This window comes from Poecilia formosa, unplaced genomic scaffold (genome assembly GCF_000485575.1).
Source record: "Poecilia formosa unplaced genomic scaffold, Poecilia_formosa-5.1.2 Scaffold284, whole genome shotgun sequence".
Classification (NCBI taxonomy): Eukaryota; Metazoa; Chordata; class Actinopteri; order Cyprinodontiformes; family Poeciliidae; genus Poecilia; species Poecilia formosa.
Genome location: NW_006800223.1, coordinates 275507 through 298985, shown reverse-complemented (window position 1 = coordinate 298985; position 23479 = coordinate 275507). Strand labels below are relative to the sequence as shown.

General features: G+C 38.7%; 1 protein-coding gene across 4 annotated transcripts in view; it reads right to left on the bottom strand.

Annotated features, from left to right (window-relative positions):
• The window catches only part of ptprz1b (protein tyrosine phosphatase receptor type Z1b), a 60015-nt gene that overhangs the window by 23394 nt on the left and 13142 nt on the right, over nt 1-23479 (bottom strand). For all 4 annotated transcript variants that reach the window (XR_001664683.1, XM_016681512.1, XM_016681513.1 and 1 more), the window contains exons 2-3: nt 14300-14368; nt 971-1150 (exon numbers count right to left, since the gene is read on the bottom strand). Coding sequence is in view for 3 of the 4 variants with exons in the window: in XM_016681512.1 (XP_016536998.1) it covers nt 971-1150; nt 14300-14368 (249 nt within the window). In the remaining variant the exon portion in view is untranslated. The remainder of the gene's footprint in view (nt 1-970; nt 1151-14299; nt 14369-23479) is intronic.

The following is a 23479-nucleotide window of genomic DNA, read 5'->3' as shown; positions in this document are numbered from 1 at the left end:
CTTGTTTCTTTCCCAACAGCTCACTGTGTCATTAATCTTGGAGCTGTGGATCGTTTTTTTTTTTTTTTTGAGGGGGCATATAAAAACTTAATCCTTCCACAGCTCAGGATTACCAAGTCTCGCTTTACGCAATCATTATATCAAAAATATTCCCACATGTTTCCACGGTGTTAAAGCTGCAGTAAGTAATTTTTATTAAAAAATTTGTTTTTGACATATTTGTTAAAACTGTCACTATGTTGTGACAGTATAAGACAGATAATCTGTGAAAAGATTGACCTCCTTCTTGCAGAGCTAATATTGCCATCTGAAGAAATGCACCGCTCCCAACCAAAAACAACCAATCACAGCCAGGAGGAGGGGCTTAGCGCTGTCAATCAACTCATGTATTCACTACTAAATGTGATAAAGGCAGAGAGCAGAATAGAATAGAATAGAATACCTTCATCATTCCCCCCAGGAGGGAAATTGTCATTTCAGTACAGCAAGTCCAAAAGAACTTAAAACATAAGACATGGGTAGATAGGTGCCTGAGGCTGCAGCCATGGGAGGCCCTGCCCTTTCGTGACAATTTAAATCTACAGGAAAACTATTAATTCTACATAATTGGTGGCTATGATAACTAGCCTTAGCATTCGTAACAGGATCTCCTAGCTGCAGCGTGGAGAGGAGGTGATTGGCAGCACTAAGACCCTCCTTCTAGCTCTGATTGGTTTATTTGTAGTTAGTTCACAGATTATGTCTCGTATCATACCACCACGACATAGAAATAATTTCAATAAATTTTGAAAAAACTATTTTTTATTAAAGTTACACACTGCAGCTTTAAGTACGATGCTTATACAGGAGAAAAATGAAGTTGTAGAGACACTGGCTTTACTAGGATACTCAAATTTTAGGATTTGCTTAAAAAAAAAAATCTTTCTTTTTGGGGTTTTATACTTATGAAAGAAGGCGCTTTTAAACATACCAGTCTTCCCATTGTTTTGGATGGTGGTGGACTCTGATGTGGAAATTTGCCAGCCCTCTAGCTGCAGGTTCTGGAACTGCATCCGGACCTGGGTAAACATCTCATTGATGTCCACAGGAGACTGCCGGGCGCCATTACAGGACGGGTAACTCTTCCCCCAGTTCTGCTGGTTCAGGCTACCTGTAAGTATGAAAACCAGCTTAGTAAGTACTGCTAAAAAAAAGTAGTGGAAGTCCACTCACAGTTGAGTTCAAAATTATTCATACCTCCAGTATATTTTAGGTTTAAAGTAATCTTTTTCATTTTATCAACATGCTTTCTTTGACAAGAAATTGTATTATGATACTGGAGTGTGTCCCTGCCAGAATCTGAGCTAAAGATTAAGGTGATGGCATCCTTAAGCCTCAAGTAGTCTAATAACACATCATGACCTGATCTAAGGAAAATTAATAATATCAATCAGTCTGAAAAGGGTTACAAAGCCATTTCTTTTTGCTGTGTAATTGATTTTTTTATGTTTACATTTGTTTTGTTTATCTGGCAGTGTGGTGGTCAGAATTGTTGTCTGAGTGCCAACAATTCCTGAGATTTACTTTCACAAGTGAAGCATTAAGGCTTGTATACATATAAAAAATATATTCTGAATTTCTTTTTGTGTATTTCAAATATAATGGACACAGATACGGAAAAGAAAGATAGAAAGCTGTGAGAAAGATTTAATAGGGAAAGGAGAAAAGAGGAAAGAAAGAAGCACAGAGATAATACAAGTTAATATCCTAAAAGTCTGAGAGAAAGAAACCCGACTAACAACATAACAACTACAACATCACTGAAAAGTACCCAACACTAGTCCTTTTAAGATATATTTAGTGCAGCCACAGCTCAATACGGAGTGACTACAAAACCATTTAGGAACAGAGACTTTGGGATTCCAGAGAATCACAGTGGGAATCATTATCCACAGATGAAGACATGGAAAAGTGGGGAATTTTTTTAGTGTCCACCCTAAAATTACTCCAAGAAAGCACTGACTTTTCATCCGTTAGATGACAAAAAAAAAAGCTCAACATGGAAAGATAGTGGGAAAAAACGGCATCCAGGGTGAAAAACATGGCTAACCAAAAATAACACAAGGATCTGTTCTAAGAGTTTTCATTGTGATTATATGATAATGTATAACACTAAAAAGTACAAAGTAAAGTAGTAAACATGCCTAATGCTTTACATTGCTTGAATTAGAAAAGAATGTCTTTTAGTAGTTTGAGTATGTGCCCACTCACATGCACCAGCTATGCTCACAGCAAAGTTGTAGAGAAAAGAATCCAAGGCTGATGAGCTGCTCAGTGAAGTGGTAGGGGGGATATTCTCTGAACATCTTTTTTGTTTTTTGTTTATGACTAAATGAGCTTTTGGCTGAATAATCTTCTCATGTTTGTCTTCGTTTTATTTTTTATTTTTTCAAGACGGTGCAGCATGGATTGTGCTGGAAGTCACTGATGCGGTGTGTGTGTGTGTGTGTGTGTGTTTTTTGTTTTATGAGGATGCTTTTCACATGAATTATGTAAGAGAGGATGAACACACGAAAACACGGAGACAAACAAAACTCAAAGCCAAACCAGCAGCAGCACAACATTCAGTCAGAGGGCCGTAACATGAAAGACAAAGCCAGTGTGCTTCTTCATATGTTAAAGCTTCATTAAAAATGAACCTTATGTGAAATGCAACAAAGAAAAACAGCAACTTGTAAATAAAATATGAGCACATGTCAATATTGTAGGCTCTTGGCTGAAATTCCAGACAGCAATTGTGTGTGTTTGTGTGAATTTATTCATGATAGCGCGCCTGATCTGCACCTGCATTCAGTCGCATGATTACAGCTGTCTCCTGGATGCGTATGGTTTCGTTTATTATGTCTACACATTCGTGTTTGTAGGATTGACACTTCTTTGAGATGTTTGAGGTATATACGTTAAGGCATGTCTCAGTTCAGCTCACAGCACCTCAGTGAGATCAGGATATGGGCATTGACTAGGCCTTTACCGTGTATCGACTCTCAGACAGTCCTTTGTTGAATTTACTGGTACGTTTTGGGTATTTGTCTTCAGATCCAGTTCTACTAAAGGTTCAGTCTGGTCCATTGTACAAGCGACCAATACAACCAGCTTGTATGACACCATTCCTGGTCCCCCTTCAATTGTAGGTCTATAGGACAATGGTACGGTACGGTTAGGGTGGAGCTACTGCTACACAACACAGTCCATTGATTTGGGGACAGAATAACATCATTGCTTGACTCACAAGACGTACTAGCGCATCACATTCGTCGTCACTCTAGTATGACGCGGTGTTAGATGTGTGGGTTTAACCCCAACTGGTGGTGGAAACATTCTCCTGAATGTAACAGAATCCTAACCTCCTACAATCTTCTCTCTGAAGGCAACAGGCAGATCTCACCATGATGTTCACATTCACTTCAACAGTTAAGAGCAACAAATTAAACATCAAAGCTCTAAACGATGGAATGATGAGCAAAGATGAAACAGGCATGTGCGCCTGATGACTTAGTCAATATTGGCAAAACTTATATCCTTATGTCCAAATATGTCAAAAATACTAAATTATAGGTGAGGTCATATGTATTTTTTTCAAATGACTGATGATGAAGATGTGTGTTTAATGGGAAGACTCCTCCTCTCTTCCTCATCACCAGAAAGCATCCTGATCACAAACCTATTGTAAGAACTGACATGGCAGAATTATACAATTACACAGCTAAATCCCTGTAATTCATGAAGCCTATGTTTGTGTTGTGTACTGTGCTACAGTGTACAGTAAAGACAATGGGCATAATGAGGTCAGAGCAGATGGTTCACATTCAGAGCAGAGCAGGCTTTACATTCCTGGACGTGGATGTTTGTGTGGACGGTAGAGACATGGGCAAAACAAGCTTCATCTTGGCTGCACTGCAGCTTTTCTAGGTAGTTGTATTTGATGTAGATCTAGAAATCACATAGCCAAAAACATTTTACATATGTAACTGCATTTCAGAATGATGCCCATGTAACTAAGTTGCTTTTGTTGCATCATTGAGGGGGAAATCATTCAAATTTAGGTTCTACAGGTGCAACGACTGCAGTTCTCTGGATAATTGCCGGTCCTTAAAAAGCCAGACTTGCTGGTTCTGATTTTGGCCGATACCAAGTTTTTTTTGTCTGTAATGTTGCTAAATGTAGAAAGAAAATCTTTGAGTTGACAACAGTTTGGTAACTATTGTTAACTGTGAATGTGTAGACATGTCAGTCAAACCTCTCTCACAGCAGAGCAAAAGAGGACAGTGGTTTATTATTAAACCTTTTGCATAAGATCACCAGACAATATTGTCTTCACATGAAAGCATCAGCACGTGCAACCCTATTAGGTCCTTATGAAAATATATTTTAGGAACAAAAATCCAAACTAAATCAGATTTGGCTCAGAAATGTCCAATTACAACAGTTTGACAGATAAAGCAGACTTGATGCAATCCTTCAGTCTACTTCAGCTCCAGCTGCAGAACGCTGGCTCCTCTGGCTCCTAATAGCTGTCAGTATGTTGAAAATAAAGAGAAAGAGCACAAATGTAGAGTGGGAACAACATCAGCCTGTAAAGCAGCTGAGCTAACATCTCTGTCACCCTCCTCTTTTACTGGACAGGCTCAAATTAAGCACCGCTTACAATAAAAGCAACAACCTCAACCTTTTCTGTGCCTAACCTCGCATTTCTCGCAATATTTATTCAGGTTTTCTGTTAGGGAACAAAGCCGTCCAGAATTCCAGCTGCAATAAAAGACTTCCACGTGTCCGTCTCCACTTGTGCTCAGCGTAAAATAAACACGCGAACCGCGCGCACGTGCTGCGGCGCGTGAGGGGGGAAATGTCAGGAGGGTGTCAGCGGTCAATAGCCACATCTCACCCCTACAGCTTTATCTGTTAGCATCACCTCACACACACACACATATACACGCGCGCGCGTCGAAACATCCGCACACACCGAGCGACTCCGCTGACATAACGCTGCCATGGCAACAAGTAGCTGACAGTTTGAAGACAGGAATAAAAGGAAAAGAAAAAACCCTAAAGCCCGACTTGGATGTCACTGAAGACTGCTGTGCTCGTTTAAAAGCCGCACCGCCTCGCCTCGCGCGCGCTCGAGCTCGCGCTGGGAGAAAAATGGGGATGATTCAGAGAGGAAATTACTTTTCAGGTCTCTTAAGTTCCGTGTGATATTCAAGCGCGGTCAGACAAAGAAGTATGTAGATGTGTCACCAGCGCTTCTCCAAATCAGACCTTTTTTTTTTTTTTTATCTTAGATTCAGAAAATTTTAATATTAGGAACCCTCCTTTTTATTCTTCAGTCCATATGAACGTTAAAAGCACTTCAGATATCGTAACAAATTATCTAATTTTAAACCACAATAATCCGTAATTTACTACATCTTTGGTATTATTATTGTTGGATTTAATTTAGAAGATCTCCAAAGTTAGTAATTGATTAATGTAACTGGTTAATGTAAATATCCTCAGGGATTATCTGAAATCCTAAAGGTTCCTAAAGAGAGTAGAAAGAAGTTCTTGTTTAGTTTTGATAGAATAACGTTTTATGTACATGCTTAGAAATTTTTTTGTTGCGGCTCTATAAGTGAATTGTATTTTTAAAGCATGATAGCTCTGGCTGTGTGTTTAGGATTATTGTCAAGCTGGATAGTGAACAAACCTCAAGTTTTCTTCAATTATCTTCTCATCAAAAAACATATAAAATCTCCCAATTTTTTGTTCCTGTTTAAAAAAAGAACTCCTCTCTCCTCCCTGATCCTACCTCTATTAGGGGTGCTCCAATAAATCAAAACCAATTTCCTTCATTTTGAAACTGGGATCCGCTCAGGCTTTTTAAAAATCAGTGATCAGCCAGAAAACTACAGTCAGTGCACCCAAAGCCGTTACCGTGTTTCACAATCAGAATGGTGAAATTTTGTAAAGATCAAAAAGAAAATGAATTCTTCTTTCTTTAAACATTAATGTGAAGAAAATATTTTTCTTCTGATGTGACAGCGGTTGCTCTTTTTATTCTCGACATTCTTATCCTTTCAGGCCAGTTCTTTCACTTGGGGTATCAGGGTGGAGGGGGGTCAGAGGCAACAAAAGAGAATGAGGGGAGTGAAGAGGACAAAGAGGGTGAGACAAGGTGATGAAGGAAAATATTAGAAAAGAAGCTCCAGAGGAAGGAAGGTAGTGTAAGAAATGTCACATTTGCTCCAGAGCTGCAAGCAATGCAAATACACACACACACACACACACACACACACACACACACACACACACACAATCCATGTGTGTAATGTGTGTTTTCTACCACTTAGAGCTGACGTCAACCTCTGCGTCTCCGCTCTGCCGAGTGAGCTAACTGTTCAGATTGTTGGATTGAATAATGCAGGGCTTGGAGGTTTTTTGGGGACTGTCGGCTCCTGTTTGCTTCGCAGTTGGCAAAAAAATAGCTGAATATGTATTAAATATTCAAATAAGAGGCTGCTGGTGTTGTCTTAATGGCGCTTTCTGAATCTGCAATATTGCCGCTGCATTCGCAGGAGACCATTATTTTTCATATTCCATTCAGCGTTATTTTTAAATTAACTCGTGGCGTCTTTTCACGGTGAAAAAAAAAGAAGAAAGAAAATCTAACAAAAATAATTTTAAAACATGAGCTGGAAGCAAGATGGAAAATCATTTACATTATTATTTATTTTTTACTTTGTGACTTGCAGTTCCCCGAGATAGAACTACATTTCCCATGAAGATATTGACCCATATCATTTAGGTTTTCCTTCACACACACCCCCACACATACACACTCGACTGCTACAGTGTGACACAGTGACAAGAGATTTAGAGAGAATCCAAGATAAGAAATAAATCTATTATGGATAATAGAGAGGCTTCACATGCAGAGAAACGGGCACATGATTCATTCAGAAGATCTAATACAGAGACAAGCTGTCGCACACAACAGCAGTCACCTCGTCTATCAATCAAACTGTTCTGATTTTTAGAGGGAAAAAGAGGCCTCGTGTGTTTGTCAGGAGATCTTAGGGGCCCTGAGATATCTAATCAGAACTAAGATCAGTCAGTCAGCTGTATTTGCTAAGTTTGTGCAGTTTTTTAGTGAATACAAATAGACATAAGAAGAGAAAATTGAGTTAGTGCACACATGCTAAAGTCGAAATAGCTTATGTCCAGGATGTGTGGAGTCTGCCTGTATTATATGTCTGAATTTCACATGATGGAAGACTATATTTGGATTTTTAAGGCTTGTTATTTTTTGCTCTTTAAGCTGTTGTTTAAATAGCAAAAAAGTAACTGCAACCGTTGCTTAAATAGAAGCCTAGAAGCACAGCAGTGGTGAAAAATAGCAAAAACACAGAAAGTCAAAGTTGTTTGAAACAAAAACAGTCACTAGTTGCACATTTTATTTTATCATTCCATTTTTAAAAAGTAGGGCTCTTTATTTGCATAGGCTCTTTTTTGACCTTAGTACGGTACTAGTAGGGGCTTCGACGGCCCTGTATAGGGTCGGCCCCCTGCTGTACCGTTTTGTTATGTTTGATCGGCTCACCAGGTCCACCTTTCTGTTCATACTTTTGGGGTTTTGTGTTTCTTTTTTTGGGACATGGGGAACTGAGAGTATTTAACTCTCTCTTTTTTACTTCACAAAAAATCAAAGCAGCTGAACCAAAAGAAAAGTTCAAGAGAGTTTAAGAATAAAATAATTATTATTTTTGAACCCTCATTCTTGCCTCGTGTCCTCAAATATGTTGTGGCCTTGGTGGACATAACACCATAGCATTCATACTGCAAGAAGCATAAATACTGCTCTTGAAAAACATACAGATTTAAAATAAGCTTCTTTAGAGCACCACATACATGAAGAAGTGTGATTTAATTCACTAAGATGCAAAAAGAGACTTCATTTAATCATACGGTCAAATTTATTGATATTTTTAGTGCTCTTGTGGAAAAAATGGGAGAAAATAGTAAAAATAATATTTTAGTCATTTTTTTTTTATATTTCCTGAAATTTATTATGTTAATGAATCAAAAATGATTATCACAAGACATTTTTCACAAAAAATGATAGATACACTAAATGCCCACCCCGACTATAATTAAAAATAAATAAATGTAATTTATGTATCAGTTGTCATAAGGGAGTTAACCCACAACCAAAGCTCAATTCTGTTCAAGTATATTAGCCAAGTTTACAGTGAGGGGAAATAAATAAGTCTAGTTACCAAAAGAAGTCCTTACAAAGATGAACTGTGCGTAAACACACCAGCACACAGCAGTCACTAAGCGCTCACCTTTGGGGGAAATGCTGCAACTCTTTCACCGTTAAATATCCAATATTTGCTCCTGAAAAATACAGCGTAAACCTTTCAATCACGCCCCAAAACAGAGCACAGTTGATTTCTATTAAATGTTTATCCTCCAGTAGTGTGAAAACATTGTGTTTTTGTTCAAAGTTACCACATCTTTAAAGTCTAAGGCAGTCAGTGTGCACTGCAAACCTTTCTGCTAGGCACTTGAGATGTGTAAAAATGAGCTCTCCTGAAGCGTTTAGCCACTAATGTCCTCACAGTTCAAACCATCTCATGTGGCGGCCATTGTCATTAGCGCTGCAACACGCTGATGAAGACTGGACAAGAAGCAGGGAGCACAGAGCCTCTATTTGTGGATGAAGAAAGACACCTCTGCATGATTACCTCCCGACTCCCCGAAGGCTTCCAGAGGCAGCCGCACAGACTGAGCAGCAACTGGAGCAGAAGAGCAGCCAGAATGGAGTATTTAGTGACTAAGATGGCAGTTGAGAACATTGTGGGTGGTGTACTGAAGGATAAAGAGATGAAATGCACAGGAGGCTGGATGAGAGGAGCCTAAATATATAGAGCAAGCGACTCCTTCTCCTCATCTTGTTGTAGAAACACCACAGCAAGAGATTTCTAGCTCTCACATTTTAAAATAAAACTGAAAGAGAACAAAAAGGTTGGTGATGGATGCACCTGCTTCTGGCCAAATGCAGGTAAAGCCATGAAATGATGATGGTTGTGATTGCATTGGAAAACAGATTTCAATTCGATACCTGATCAGTTGGGTTCTGAAGAGTAATGTGGTGTTATAGTCCTGGTGTAAAGCAGTTAGCAAAACAACTCAAACTTTCTTGAGAAGAGAGAAAAAATATTCTAGAGAGGAATGGAAGAGAACCATTGTAAATTAAAGTGACCGGCTGCCTTTTTGAAGAGGAAACGGTAAGTGTTTTGTTCGTAGGGTTGGCAGTTGATGCTTGTTCATGAGGCCAGCGGTCCGAAGACGGACCATAAAGTCATAGCCTGTATGTCAAGTAAAATCAGATTAGAGTGTGAAGAGTCAAACACAAGAGGTGTTTTTGTGAAATGCCAAATTATGTAATTCCTAAATGTGAAGGGAAAGTCTATTCTTTCATCAGCCAGCTGAATGATAAGGCCTGAAGATGTTCCATAAGAAGTGAGAAATTTGGCCACAACAAGAACGCTGTTCGCTGTGGCCGTAACATTTCATCCTTTGGGAGAAGTTCAAGTACAAAACTCCTTGTACAAAGTGGCAGAAGAAATGTTGATGAAATGCACTTCCATCTTCGACCACGACATTTATAAAGTTCAGACAGACCAAAACAGAGTTCTGGCTAGATGACCTGTTGAGAACAATGAGGATTTTGTGTAAAATCTTCTTCAAGCTACTGGTTTCAAACTAACTCCCAGGTGTGTAACTCTCTAGTCTTATCTCATACAAAATGTTTCCAAATGGGTTTTGGATCTATGTCAGGTCACCTTACCAGAGCCAATGTATTTCCTGCTTTGAAGATGGTCGAATTAAAAAGAAAAAAAGAGGGGAAAAAAAACGCACTCGAATGAATCACTTCCACGTCTGCCAGAGCCCACCTCTTTCCAATCACATCGCTTCAGATGTGAAGGAATACGTAACACAAGCATAGCACACGGGGGTGGGAGTTATGCATAATTAAAACCTGAAGGTGTGTGGGTGGGTGTGTGTTCCATAGACAAAGCACAACTGAAGCCTGCGTGTCCCCCGGCTATGGTTCGGTGGGTAGAAGAGGAGAAACAGGCGACAGGAGGCCAAAGAAACAAAAACAAGTAGACGGATGACAAAACATGCTGCAGTTATCTAGTAATAAATTCAACATTTGGATTCAGAATGCTCATAATGTTCTGAAGTGGCATAATCTGTCACGTTGCATAATCTTCCTTTGGTTCATGACACATTTATGAAAACTGTAGTGGGGAAAAAATGTTTAATAATGAAAAACCAACAATTTATCAGAAATAAAAAAAAAAAAAAAAAACATACATGCAAATTCTTTTGATTAGTTACAGTGTGAACTCTGGAATATTCCTTTGGGAACTTCCTAGTAAATTTGTCAGGCAGGGGAAACTCTGGGTTAACGGGATACACAACGACATGCGCAAAAACATGCGTGGCAGATGGGACCCTAAGGGGTGTCTTCCAGGCACAAGGATCCCAGGGACCCCCTGGAGACAAGGCACAGAGTAATAATGATGGAAACACTGAACATTAAAAAAAATCCTGTTTTTCATAAAAATATGCAAAAATAGCAATGATAAAAAAAGAAAAATCAAATGGGAGTGTAGCTCTTCAAAAGACGTTTTGAATATCCTGCGAATCATGTTTATAAAAAAGAAAAACTTTACTTTTTTTCCACCCTAACAAGCTTCATCTGGATTACCAGAAGATTATTATTTCATGTTGAACCAAATAAAAACATAAAAGCATTAATAATTTACAATGAATCCACTTGGGGAAACATAGAAGTAGAATTTTTTTAATCTCAAGAGTGAGAGATGTCCCAGAAGAGGTGGTATGCACAAAAAAAAAGGTATGTTTGGGTTTCTTTTCTTTTCTGAAGCTTAAAGCATGAATAAATCTTAATGATATTTTGAGGTTCTTACGGACTTTCAGACCATTGTTTAGGTTTTAGGTTGGATTTATGTTGATAATATTGCATTTAAATTTAGAATTTGTTTTGTTAAATGAATCTGCAACAATTATTTTTTTACTTAAATAATTGTTGCATTTTTTCCACTCAATATGGTACAAATGCAATTTAGTTTCTGTCCAACATTAAAGCTAAACCTTTTCTGTTTTAAGTCATTTGGGATCAACAAAAGGATTTCTATTTGAAACATGCCAAAACAATCAGGTAAAACATCTTTTGTTTGTGTTTCTTTGTTCAAATCTTTTCAAATTAAAAAATTCACATGCATTTCATTAATATTTGATAATTAAAATTGCCTTTTAAACACATTTTGTATCAAATATTTCGAGTTTCCTTCTACAATCTTCTCCCAACAGTTTGCTGGGACTTTGGCCCATTTGTTTTGACAGAACTGAATTTGGGGATTGGGTTTTTAGACTGCCTTGCTCAAGCACACACACTTTTTTAGCTTAATCTTAATCTCAGACCACACCAGCCCTGTTTAGTATGCTTTAATCAAACTCCAGTTTGTTTGTCTAGTGTGATAAGCTTCTAAATTTAAAGGTAAAAACTTCTGTGAGAAATTCTCAATGTCAGACAAAACAAATATGTCTTTCTTACATGGCAGGTTGGTAAGTAGTTGTATAAGCACAATTAATGAGAGGTATGTAGTCATTTAAACCTGCTGCAGTAAATCTAAGTGAACAGCCATGGTTTGTTGGAGGCGAGTTCATTGTAAAGGCCTATAGGGATTTGGATGTATCTTGTCTTGAAAGTTCTCCGACTCTCACTCTCTCTCGTTCCCCTGGCTGTCTCCCTTTCATTCGCTTCCCCCCAGTCCCCCCTTTACTTCTGACCTAACTAAAAACGCGGTGCGCTGTGCCTCACAATGAAGTGTGGTCCTTTCAAATGTTAATGCTTTTACTCTCGGCTCAGAGCACTGCACAAGGCGAGAAACAGAGCTGGACACAAAAACAAGCTTGTGTACACACACTTTTGCACACACACACATGCACGCACGCACACACGTTTGTTTCACTGTCTTTGCGGAGACTTTTCATTGACTCCCATTCATTTCTACAGCCTAACCCCAACCAAAACTCAATTTCTTAACCCAAAAACAGCATTTCTTCTTTGGGAGCAGTCTTGTCTGCTGTCGTCAGATGTCAATTGTTCTACCAGTTGCTACCAGATATGAGGTCTTAGCCTTCCACTCATTCTGTGCTGTCTGGACTTTGGATTTTTGTATATTTTCACCATTAAATCATCATTCTCACTCAACAACCTGGGGTCACGTTTTTAAGCCTCACTTTTAAGGTCTATTCAGGGGTCCTGGAGCGGAGGGTCTGTCGGATAGTCGAACCTCGGATTCAGGAAGAGCAGTGTGGTTTTCATCCTGGTTGTGGAACACTGGACCTTTCCCACAACCAGGAACAGGTCTGAGCCTGCTTCACTACTTCACTACTGTGAAGCAGGCGCTGTACCGCCTGCTTCACAGTAGTGAAGCAGGCTCACAGTAGTGAAGCAGCTCTCTTCACCAGCTCTCTCTGGTGAAGAGAGAGCTGAGTCAAAAAGCGAAGTTCTCGATTTACTGGTCGATCTACGTTTCTACCCTCATCTATGGTTATGTGCTTTGGGTCATGACCGAAAGAATGAGGTCCCGGAAACAAGCGGCCGAAATGGGTTTTCTCCGTAGGGTGGCTGGGCTCTCCCTTAGAGATAAGGTGAGAAGCTCGGTCATCCGGGAGGGACTCGGAGCAGAGCCGCTGCTCCTTCACGTCGAGAGGCATACCACCGTGTTAATAAACAAATAATCCTTCTTATTTGAGCACAGTCTACTTGGAAAAACGTGAAGATCTGGAAAATGTCCTCATGTTCCACAAAAGACCTCCATTTGTTGGTGAAAATTGTTATAATGGACCTCTATAGGTTGCATACAAGTATATACTCACACACACACACACACACACACACACAGTCACAGTGGTAGCTACAGTTACAGTGAATCTCAATAAACTACCAGAGGAACTCATTTGTGTTGATGAACTTCCAGACCCAACACAGACCCAACACAGAGAAAAGGAAAATGTGTATCCACTTCACTTCTGCTGCTGAAAGGTTGTTCATTATGCATGTCAGTGTATCACACAAAAAACCCATTCCAATTTGACAAACAAGGTGAAGGTGGCAGACAAATTGATTGTAAAGCTCTGACAAGAAGACAGAGCAATCTGAAGGATGAAATGCAGGTGCACCTATTGAGATTCAGTCTTTGTCACGTATAACAGCAGTAATGAGTAGGAAACGGATTGAAGCATTGACTTTGTATTCATCCAAGGTTGGAAGTAAGGGAGTAGGTCAGTAAGGGAGTAGGGAGCATAAACCCCATTGAATTTTGCTCAAATGAACATGTTTCGCAAGTAGAAATAGCTTTTGTTCTGTTGTAATTAGGCTTGGTGTCTAATGGTTCCTAAGTATTTCAGATTTCTTGTACTGATTATCATCATTTGGAGGTAATGCACTGAAAATACTGTGCTACATCATTTGACAAGCAGCAGTTCTTCCCATTAATATTCATGCTGAAATCTGCTGAGAGTGGGCTTTAGAAAAACTTTTCACATTGCTGTCACTCTAAGTGATCAAACCGATGATGTAATTGTAACTAATCAACTAAACGAAACAGTTTGCTTTTATAACTCCAGGTGAGATCTATTAGCAGCAGTGGGAATCATCATACATCTTAGCATTTTACAGCTAATGTGATCCATGGAGGTGAAGGTTAATAACCCTAATAGCTCTTGTTTTAGCCTGCTGACAGCCAGCGGGTCTCTCCTGAGCAGTAAAACTCTAATCGCTCCCTGAGGGGTCCTTACTGCCTGTCTGCGTCCACTCTTTGTTTCTGTCTGATTGTAGCTTAACTCTGCAGGGGCTCCGTGCTGAGTTAGCTCAAGTCACCGAACCATATGGTCCGAGGCAGATCAATTTTTTCCTGCGGGAGAGGTTAATGGATAATACCTGCAATTCATCAGATATTCATACTGCTGTGGCGTTTGGGTCTTATACGGGCTCTGCAGTTACAGAATGCAGTCCCAGTGAGTGATTATTTTTGGGAAAATTGATTACGTGTCATGACATCAAAATGTTAAAAAAGTAGTTTGTTTAAGATAAGCTGGCTCTAGAAGCGATAAACTGGAAAATAAAATTCCACTTGCAGCCAACAAACGAGTAAAACATCAGAAGAATCAAACAGACCTGAGTAGGACCAGTTCATTTCTTCTGGGAGTTTCTCCAGGCCTTGGGCCGGCGGCTCCACCGCCAGAACTATTAAAAACAAGATAGAAATGTTATTGTAGCAGATATTTTTAGTCATTGGTTTGTATTATACTCAACTATGGAGTTTTGTACAGAACAAATAAAAATCAATCACCCACTGCTTTCCAATATTCATATTTTCTCTCATTTGCTGTCCAAGTTCAAGTTTGTTACAGCAGATTTGCATGGATAACCTTAAGAAAGAAATAGAATCTATATAACATTTCAATAAAAAAAACAACAAAAACATTTTTTTTCACACTGGTGATTCAACTGTGGCACAGTGGAAAGTGTAGTCAACTTGTAGTTTCAAAGATTTAAAGTTGTGGGTTCAATTCCAGCTTCCTACTTGCCATCTTAAAGTGGCCCGAGTTGCCAACCAATCTTTGTGTAAGGGTGTTTTTTTTAGTGACAAAAGTATTCACACCCCTTGAATTTTTACATTTTTTGTCACATTCTAGCCACAAACATTAATGTATTTGATTAGAATTTATTGTGAAAGAACAACACAAAGTGGAATACAAATGTGAAGTTGAAAGAAAAGATTTTTTTTACAAATAAAAATACTTTGCAAGTCACTGTTTGGATTTTTTTCTAAATGATTTAAATCTATTTTGTAGCCACTAATTGATTAAAGTGAGTAGAATATATTAGGCATAACATGTAATAGGTGGGTGAACTGAACTAAAAGTTGCCATGCTGTATATGTGGTAAGCTTATTTATATGAACATAAAAAAAACAAAAACAGTTTGCAACATTTTAAATGGAACTGTAAAAAAGCAACAGACACACACTCACACACACACACACACACACACACACACACCCACACACACACACACACACACACACACACACACAAAAGGAGAAAGGAGAAATACCAAAATGATGCATTTTCTTTTTGTTTGATCTTTCAAAGCGTAACTCTAAAAAAAAAAAAGAAGAGGAAAAACACAGAGAAGATGAAAGTGCAGCTCAGAGTCAGATTTAGGTCACAGTAACATCCCAACAACATGTGGCACAGACGCACTGTGAATAATCCTATAGTTACAGTATGTGCACAGCGCTGGGATGTAAACATCATAAATTACTGCACGGTGACATACTGTATGCCCCACTGCATTTACTTTTACAGTCCAGTCACGAGTCCTCTGTCACATCACTGAGGTTACTATGGAGCGGCTTGTAAAGTATTATTGGCCTTTGTGTACAGATTTCTCAAATTCAGCTTCAGCGCAGTCTCTATTTTCAGAGGAGCCATTTTTGTGTTTAAGCTACTTAACTCTGATCCATGAAGCACCAGCAGAAAAAAGAAGAAATAAAAATCACCCATAGCTTGACAGACTGGGCTGTTTTCACAGTCAAACATAAGGACAAAATCTGCTCTATTCCTACAGTAAAATAAAAATATAAAAAATAAATATACCACTTTTAACACCAAATATTGTGTAGGTAGCACTAATATTGTTAGGCTCTTTGCTATAGAAAATCTACCTGGTCAAAGAATGCTTAGTCTCTTCTATCCATTTTTACTAAACACTGACTTTCATTTTGTTTCCATTTGGTAACAATATGAAGTGTCTTTTCATGATTTGTCGCATGAATAAACTTATTCCACTTATTTCAATTGTGAAATTGTGTTTTTCCTGCATTAGCAGAATATTGACAAAGTTTTGTGCACATCTCTATTGGAAACGCAGCTGCAGATCCAGTTTTTGCTCAAACATTTTGTGGGCAAAAAGATGCTGCCTTACAAACCACCTACTCAGAGGAAGAGGAGAGGAAGGGAAGAACAGAAAAAAAAGAATAAGGTTAAGATATTTTTAATCATTGGTTTGTATTATACTCAACTATGGAGTTTTCCAAACACTTAATCATCAGTGTAAAAAAAATGTTTTTGTTGTTTTTTTATTTAAATGTTATATAGATTCTATTCCTTTCTTAAGGTTATTCATGCAAATCTGCTGTAACAAACTTGAACTTGGACATCAAATGACAGAAATGTGAATATTGGAAAGCAGTGGGTGATTGCACAAATAAAAAAAAACATTCTAAGATGAAAGCAGGGGGTTCTGTGTTTTACAGTGATCAGAGGAAAGTGAAGGGCCTTTATTGGTGCAGGTTGGACATGCATGAAGCCCAATGCCGAATCACTACATGATTTCACCCATCTACACTGCACCTGCTTTCCAACACTTTTCAGGTCTTGATATCAAAAGGTTTACAAGAGAGAATTTTCTGTAGACAGAGTCACCATCAGAAAAAAGTCAAAATCTTCAGTTTTCCAAAATCACTCTTCCTATGAACTTGATGTATAGCTGCAGTTCCATTACAAATGTGAGCAATTTATTTTCTAAATATCAAATTGTGCAATGTACAATCAATGAAAACACAACTTATGTTGCATTGAAATGTATTGCAGGTAAACATAACAAATGCTAATATGTCTCTTCAGAATTCCTTAGACACAGTCCAGAAGGTTGAACTATATCAGTCCAGGATGGCCGATGTTTGTTCCTTTTGCTTACAAATGTGTATAGATGGAGATTTTACTCCTGCAATTTTTTAAAATGCACTGTACAAAGATCACCATTTGCAACAGATTGTTGCAAATGCAGTCCTTCTTAGCTTACCTTAGCTTAGCAGGATGTTTTTCGGTAATGGAAATCTTACAAAGTTACTGAAGTTGAAGCAGGACAGTTTACTCAAGGTCAAAAGTAAAAATGAGACTTGGATTGGATGGATAAACCTACAAGGTTTAACCATCTAATCCTTGAGGCTGAATGCTAGTAGCTTTAAGTATTCCATTCATGCTTGAAGGCTAGAGGGCTTAAACCCCAGGAAGAAAAATGTCTGTGCTAACCAGATTTTTTTTTCTTCTTTTGCAGAACTAGAAAAAAACTTCTCCAAGATTCTCAAGACGGTGAAAGTCATGAGTCCTTACTGGGAGTTCTGGGTGTTCCCTCTGGTGTCCTCCTGGGATGTGCCTAGAAACTTCCAAAGGAAGGCCTTCATCAGGCATCTCAACCGACTACTGTTAAGCAAGGTATATGTTTTCTATGAACCCAAAGCAGAGAAACATAATAATTTGATTCTTTACTACAAGTTATGTAAGTTTTGCAAATCATCCAGTCTATTGCACCCCCACCAGAAACCCTATGGAGGAAGTTCTTCATATCCAGGATCTTGTTCTTTGGGTCACGATCTACGTTTCTTGACCATAGAGGAAAGTTGGAATTAAAGACCAACTATTACATGGAGAGATTCCCTCTTTGATTCAGCTGTTTCTCCATCACAACAGACCACAGTATCACTGGTCTTACCCTTGACAACATCCTTCTCCTGCTCTTTCCTACCCACAATCACTCATGAACAGGACGAGGTATTAAATTCCTGAGGCAATGACGGACCCCAACCAGCAAGAGGCAATCTATGTTTTTCTGCTGTCCTCAGACTTGAAAAATCTGATTCTCATTGCAGCGACAATAAAAAATTAAGAGTTCAAATGAAGAAATCTAAAGAAAATGAATAAATCTGTGCAAGCAGAAGCACTGAAACTCACATAAGAACACAGAGAAACCATTCGCTTGCTTCAAAGTTAACCTCAAACAAGACTTTTCATAAATCTTACCCAATCCAGGCATGGCTATGATTATAGACAAGGGTAGTAAAACCATTGAATTCTGACATTGGACAGAGGGGGATCATAATTTAGTCCAGATTCCAGACCAGAATAATAAATATTTCTGTTCCAAAGGTCATCATTCTGACCAGAAATTAGAGTTAGCATGGAAGTCAAAATGGTCACTTTGGGAATTGCCTCAATGGAAAAAGGTATGTGCGCCATGCTTGTTAGCAATCTTTACTTCCTGTTTATTACAGCCATGACGAAATCATGCTTTGCATAACCTGGTTGATTCACTCTGAATCAGTAGATGGAAACACGCCTTGTTTTCCTTTTGTTTTTTCTTTTTTTGTGACATTTTAAAAGTTGGCGTAGAATTTGTGTGACAGTTGGATGGAAACATAGCTATTGTAGCGTAGCGTTGTCCTTCCTCACCCTGTTACTCCACACTTCCAGTCAACAGGCTGATTAACGTCTGCTCCATTTTTACCATCAACCACAAATATGTCAGAGTTATTTCTACTACCGAGTTACCTAAGCAAATGTTCCTAATAAACTAATGAACCAGCCAGTATTAGCTTGTTGTACACTGTTATGCATAGCATAAAAGAGATACAATTCCTTGCAATCTAAATGTTTTCTTGAATAGTATTTCAATTGTTTTTATAAATTAGATAATGGTATAGATGGTTGTGTTGCTACCATGAAGCTGCTGTTCATACACTCCTCTCTCACTGACCCATGTTAAGTACAGAAGCACCATTTTTGTCTGAAGAACTTTGGACTGGAAGCCAAATTGAACCATCAAAACCTCTCGCTGCTTCCCCGTCTTCAGAAACATGGCATCAATCTAACCAACTGTCATCACATAATAAATAGCACTCTTTTTTTTTCTTTTCTTAGATCGTAACATATAAAAATAACTACAGTGAAATCTCTTGAGTGAAAGTAACCCTACGCAGCAGCTGCAGTCAGTGACAAACACACAACATCCGCCTCACATAAAACGTGACACCTGTTGGCCGCCAAACCACTAACACACACTCCCACAGGCGGATGCCTTCAGAGGCCAGACGATAACTTATATAGCCTTCAGCTGTGTGTGGAGTGTCAGCCGGGTAAATTACCACACTTGACCTCTCTCACACTTAGCGTTTCTCTGGATTTATCCCGCTGCGTCTGCTTAAGCAGAGAACGTTCTGACTGTGCTGTTGACACGATGTGTTTCAGGCGCTTATTTCTGTTCACTTTAGTGATTATGGCAAACAGTTAGACCAACAACTCAGTGTTCCAGAAAATTATGTTGCAAGAGACTGATAAAAAAAAAATAATAAATACACTGAAATATTTATGTTATGGCCTACGCAATCACGGGAAAGACTGCTAACTTAACAGTTTTCTAGCAGAGAGTCACTTCAGCCTCCGCAGGGAAAATAAGCCTAAAAAAAGTAAGTGCTGACAAAGCAGGTTAAATAGTTAAATACATAGAGCTGTATCTAAGTATAAGACTGGAAAGTTGAGTGGAAGGAAAAAGTGTGACAAAAAATGCACACAAGCAACAGGGATGATCACAGTCTTAATAGGATTGTGAAGAAAAAAAAACATTCAAGAGATGAAATTGGACTAGATTCAGCATTTTCTTTACATAATTCATTTTTGGTTGGTGCTAGTGAACTTTTTCTTTTTTCCTGACTGTAAGTAAACAAGGAAGGGTGCAGGTAGAAGGTACCAAGGTCAGGAGTCAAACCAAGGACAATGAGGATTACTGAAACAAGCAGGGATGCAACTATTGATTATTTAATTATCAATTATTCTAAAGATTAATGAATTAAATGCAGAAATAAATGGCACATTCTGCAAATTTTCTTATTGAGCAGTTAAAGCTTGTTTTACACAATATTAGAAATGCATCAAAATATGCAAATAATCACATTCCTTTTCAAATACAAAAACAAACATTTTATTGCCAAAAATGCATAAACATAACATTCGTTTTGTGTAGCAAAAAGATGCATCTGCAGCTAAAAAATACTTCTAACATCAATGTGTGAGAAGCTCAGCCATTGTGTTTAACATCCATACAGTGTAGAAAACGGTGCTTAGTATGAGTTTTTTTTATTTACTGAATTTGAACCAAGTTAAGCTAAAACTGGCACTTGAGTTCTGGGTTAAACAGATCATCAGACAAAGAAGATTGTTTATCTTAAACCCAAAATGTACAGTTTTGTACAGTTTTGGTTTGATTACTTGTCTGACCATCGTGTTCTTTCAGCAGACGACCTTTGTTAAGAGTCTATATACTCCAGTTAGTGATCAATCAGTAACTAATTTAGCTAATAATATTTTCAATAATCGATTAATCATGATTAATCGATTGATGCTCCCTGGATTCGGTGTTTCAATGGCCACCATACGTCACAAGAGATAGTCGGGGGTATGAACAGATATAAACACTTGAAATCTGTTTCACTCTGTGATAAACCTCAATGAGTTTCACTTTAGATCAATTACTTCGTAAATGAACTTTTAAAATTTTAATGGATTGGGAAGCTCCAGCATGCTGAACAACAGCAAAATTGGAGAGTAGTAGGAAAAAGTAGCAGAGTGAGGAAAAGTGGTCATTATGTCTCATAGTGGTATAACAACAGAGATAACCAAAGCCAGTCTAACTATAAGCTTTATGAAGGAACATCTTTAGCTTAGTCCAGAAAGCAGCAGCATTCAGCTTCTATGCACTTCTAATCTGGAACAAACTTCCAGAAAACTGCAAATCAGCCGAAACTCTGAGCTCCTTTAAATCATGTCTGTTTAGAGTTGATTTTTAACCATAATAAAAGGAACATTGACAAGATTTGTGATGATTTTAATGATGACACTAAACAAAATAATTTGTTATTGGTTTTCACAGCTGTTGACTACATTATGTGTTTATGTTTTCTTATGTTTTCACGATGTAAAGCAAATGTTACAACTATAGTTACCTAGAAATGTATTAGTAAATAGTTCTTATTTTCTCATTGTCTCAGTAGCACGACAAAACATTGTGCTAAAACTTTAAGTCCATTTTGTTCACCTCTACTTCCTCAAAGATTAACAGTAGTAATTCTAAGATATTTTTACACACCTAAGAAGAGAATAAATGGCTTTAAAAAATGGCAAATTTCAGCATTTGCCCATCTGGCCTGTTTCACCTTTTATCTAATTTTTACTGGCCTGCTGTAGCTGGTATTTTAATCAGGGCCTCGGTTTGATTAATGTACGACTTCAGGCACCCTGGTACAAACATCCTGCTGCATCTCAGATGATGGAGGGATGAAGAAAAGCTGAGAGCGACAGAGTTTCTCCGTCACTGAGATTAGGCTCCATGTTAAGTAGGAGGATTGTGTTTCTGGGTGCAGGACAAACCGAGCTTTGTGTCAGCGGCATTAACGCTGCAACACAAACCTTTATCAGGACAGACTTAAACTGGAAGCGGTGACTGTGTCGGGTGTGTGTGTGAGAGAGTGTGTGTCTTTATTAGTGCGTGTGAAGCACCTTGTTCTCCAGTAGTTTTAAAAAGCGGCGAAGGAAGACTTGCGAGAAAGTTTTATTGAGAGTTTTAAGGTTGACCAAGAAATAATGGGGACTTGTGTTGGAGGTGGTAATGTGGATGAACAGCTGACACACACACACACACACACACACACACACACACGCATACACACACACTCACAGTGTCAAGTAACCCTCTACATATCCAACCAGATGAAGCATCACAAATTCCTTTGCAGTTATTTGGCTCCACTATATTCGCATAAAACTCTATTATTTAAGCCTCCGCTGAGCTGTAACCACACACAGGAACACTGGAGGACTGAAACGTGATAACTGGTCTGTTATCACATCTGATTGGAGTTTAAATGACTGCAATCAAAGGGTTAAATCAATGATGCGAGTCAAGAAATATTCCAACAGGCAGAAGATGCAAGATTTACAATGTTCAAGACGTACATGTTAGGGCTGAAACGATTAATCGGATTAATTGATTACTGAAATAATCGTCAAGTAGTTTAGAAACAGATTAAGTGTTAACTGAGGTTTGCAGACAAAAAAAAAATTGGCCGTCTGATGAAAAAACATGTTGAAAATAAAAAAATAATTTGCAGTTGTGAAATGTTTCCATAAAAGAAATGCAGTTAAAGTCACATGGGAATAAGTTTGTTCACCCAATAAGTCATTAAAAAACATGATCCTCCAACTATGGCTCTCCATATCCAACCACTTCCTGTCATCTTCTTTGTGGTTTGTTGCAGCGGCAACGTCCAGTTGTTGATCTAGTGACTCGTGTGACATGTAAAGAAGTCTTTCCATTGCAGTTTTGCAAAATAAATGAATTTTGATATGGCCACACAAAAAATATCATGCCAAGCATTGAAATTTTATATTGAAAAACTAGTATTTTTTTCAAAATTGAAGTGTTTCCATTAAGCAAATGTATTTCCCAAAAGTCAAATTGTGCAGTTAGTGGAGAAACACAACTACAGATCTTACCCACCAATCTTACCTATTTCCACAACGGTCTGACAGATTACTGAACTTGCTAAGTTGGCTACGGTGGGTGACCATTGTTAAACTCACATATGCAGCTGTGATCTGCTTTGCGTGTCTGTCAGTCAAAAGGAGAGAATACCAACACCAGAAATTAGTATCAGACCAAAAAAATTACAATCAGTAGGTCAAGCTTTTTAAAGATTGGTGATCTGGTAGAAAACTGCAATTGGTACACAAATGAAATTAACGATACAGGCACAGAACCGCCCCCCTCCCCCAAAAGTGATAGGGATATTTTTACAGATTGTGGGAGCACTTCCTGCTGTAAATATGATGTCACAGTGGTAGCACTGTGAGAGGACAGACAAGACGACAGCATGGATACAAAGAGTTTAGTATCCTGAATGGGGCCGATGTTGAGCTTCAGACCTAGTTGTGGAACTAAATGTGTCAGAGGCCTCTTTTTGTTCACTGTAAATGTTTCAGCAAAGCTCTGCTGTTTCCCCCACAACTGCACTTCAGAAACCTCAGATCTAGGTGAAAGCCCGGAGTTGCAGAGAGGTTTTCACCACATTTTAGCCTGAAGCTTGCATGTCTCCAATGAGCTGTGAGTAGTACAGACCCTGCGGGGGGCTGACCTCAAATTTCTGCTTCTAGTTAAAGCTCGGGCGAATAGAAGGAGGTTGGGGGGAGTTGGTAAAATGAAGCTATGAATAACTGCTGAACGGATACACACGTTCAGAATCACACTGAGGGACTCGCAGCGAGACGAGCAGGCGAGTTTGTGTCCGTTTGATGTGTGTGGTTAATGTTTCAGCCCCGCTCCCGCTTTCTGATTGGTGGCAAGTTGTCGGTGCGTGGACGCGCCGCAGATAGGTTTATCCGCAGAGAATTTGTGATGGCACATGTCCAGCCAAGTTGTGTGTGTGTGTGTGTGTGTGTGTGTGTGTGTGTGTGTGTGTGT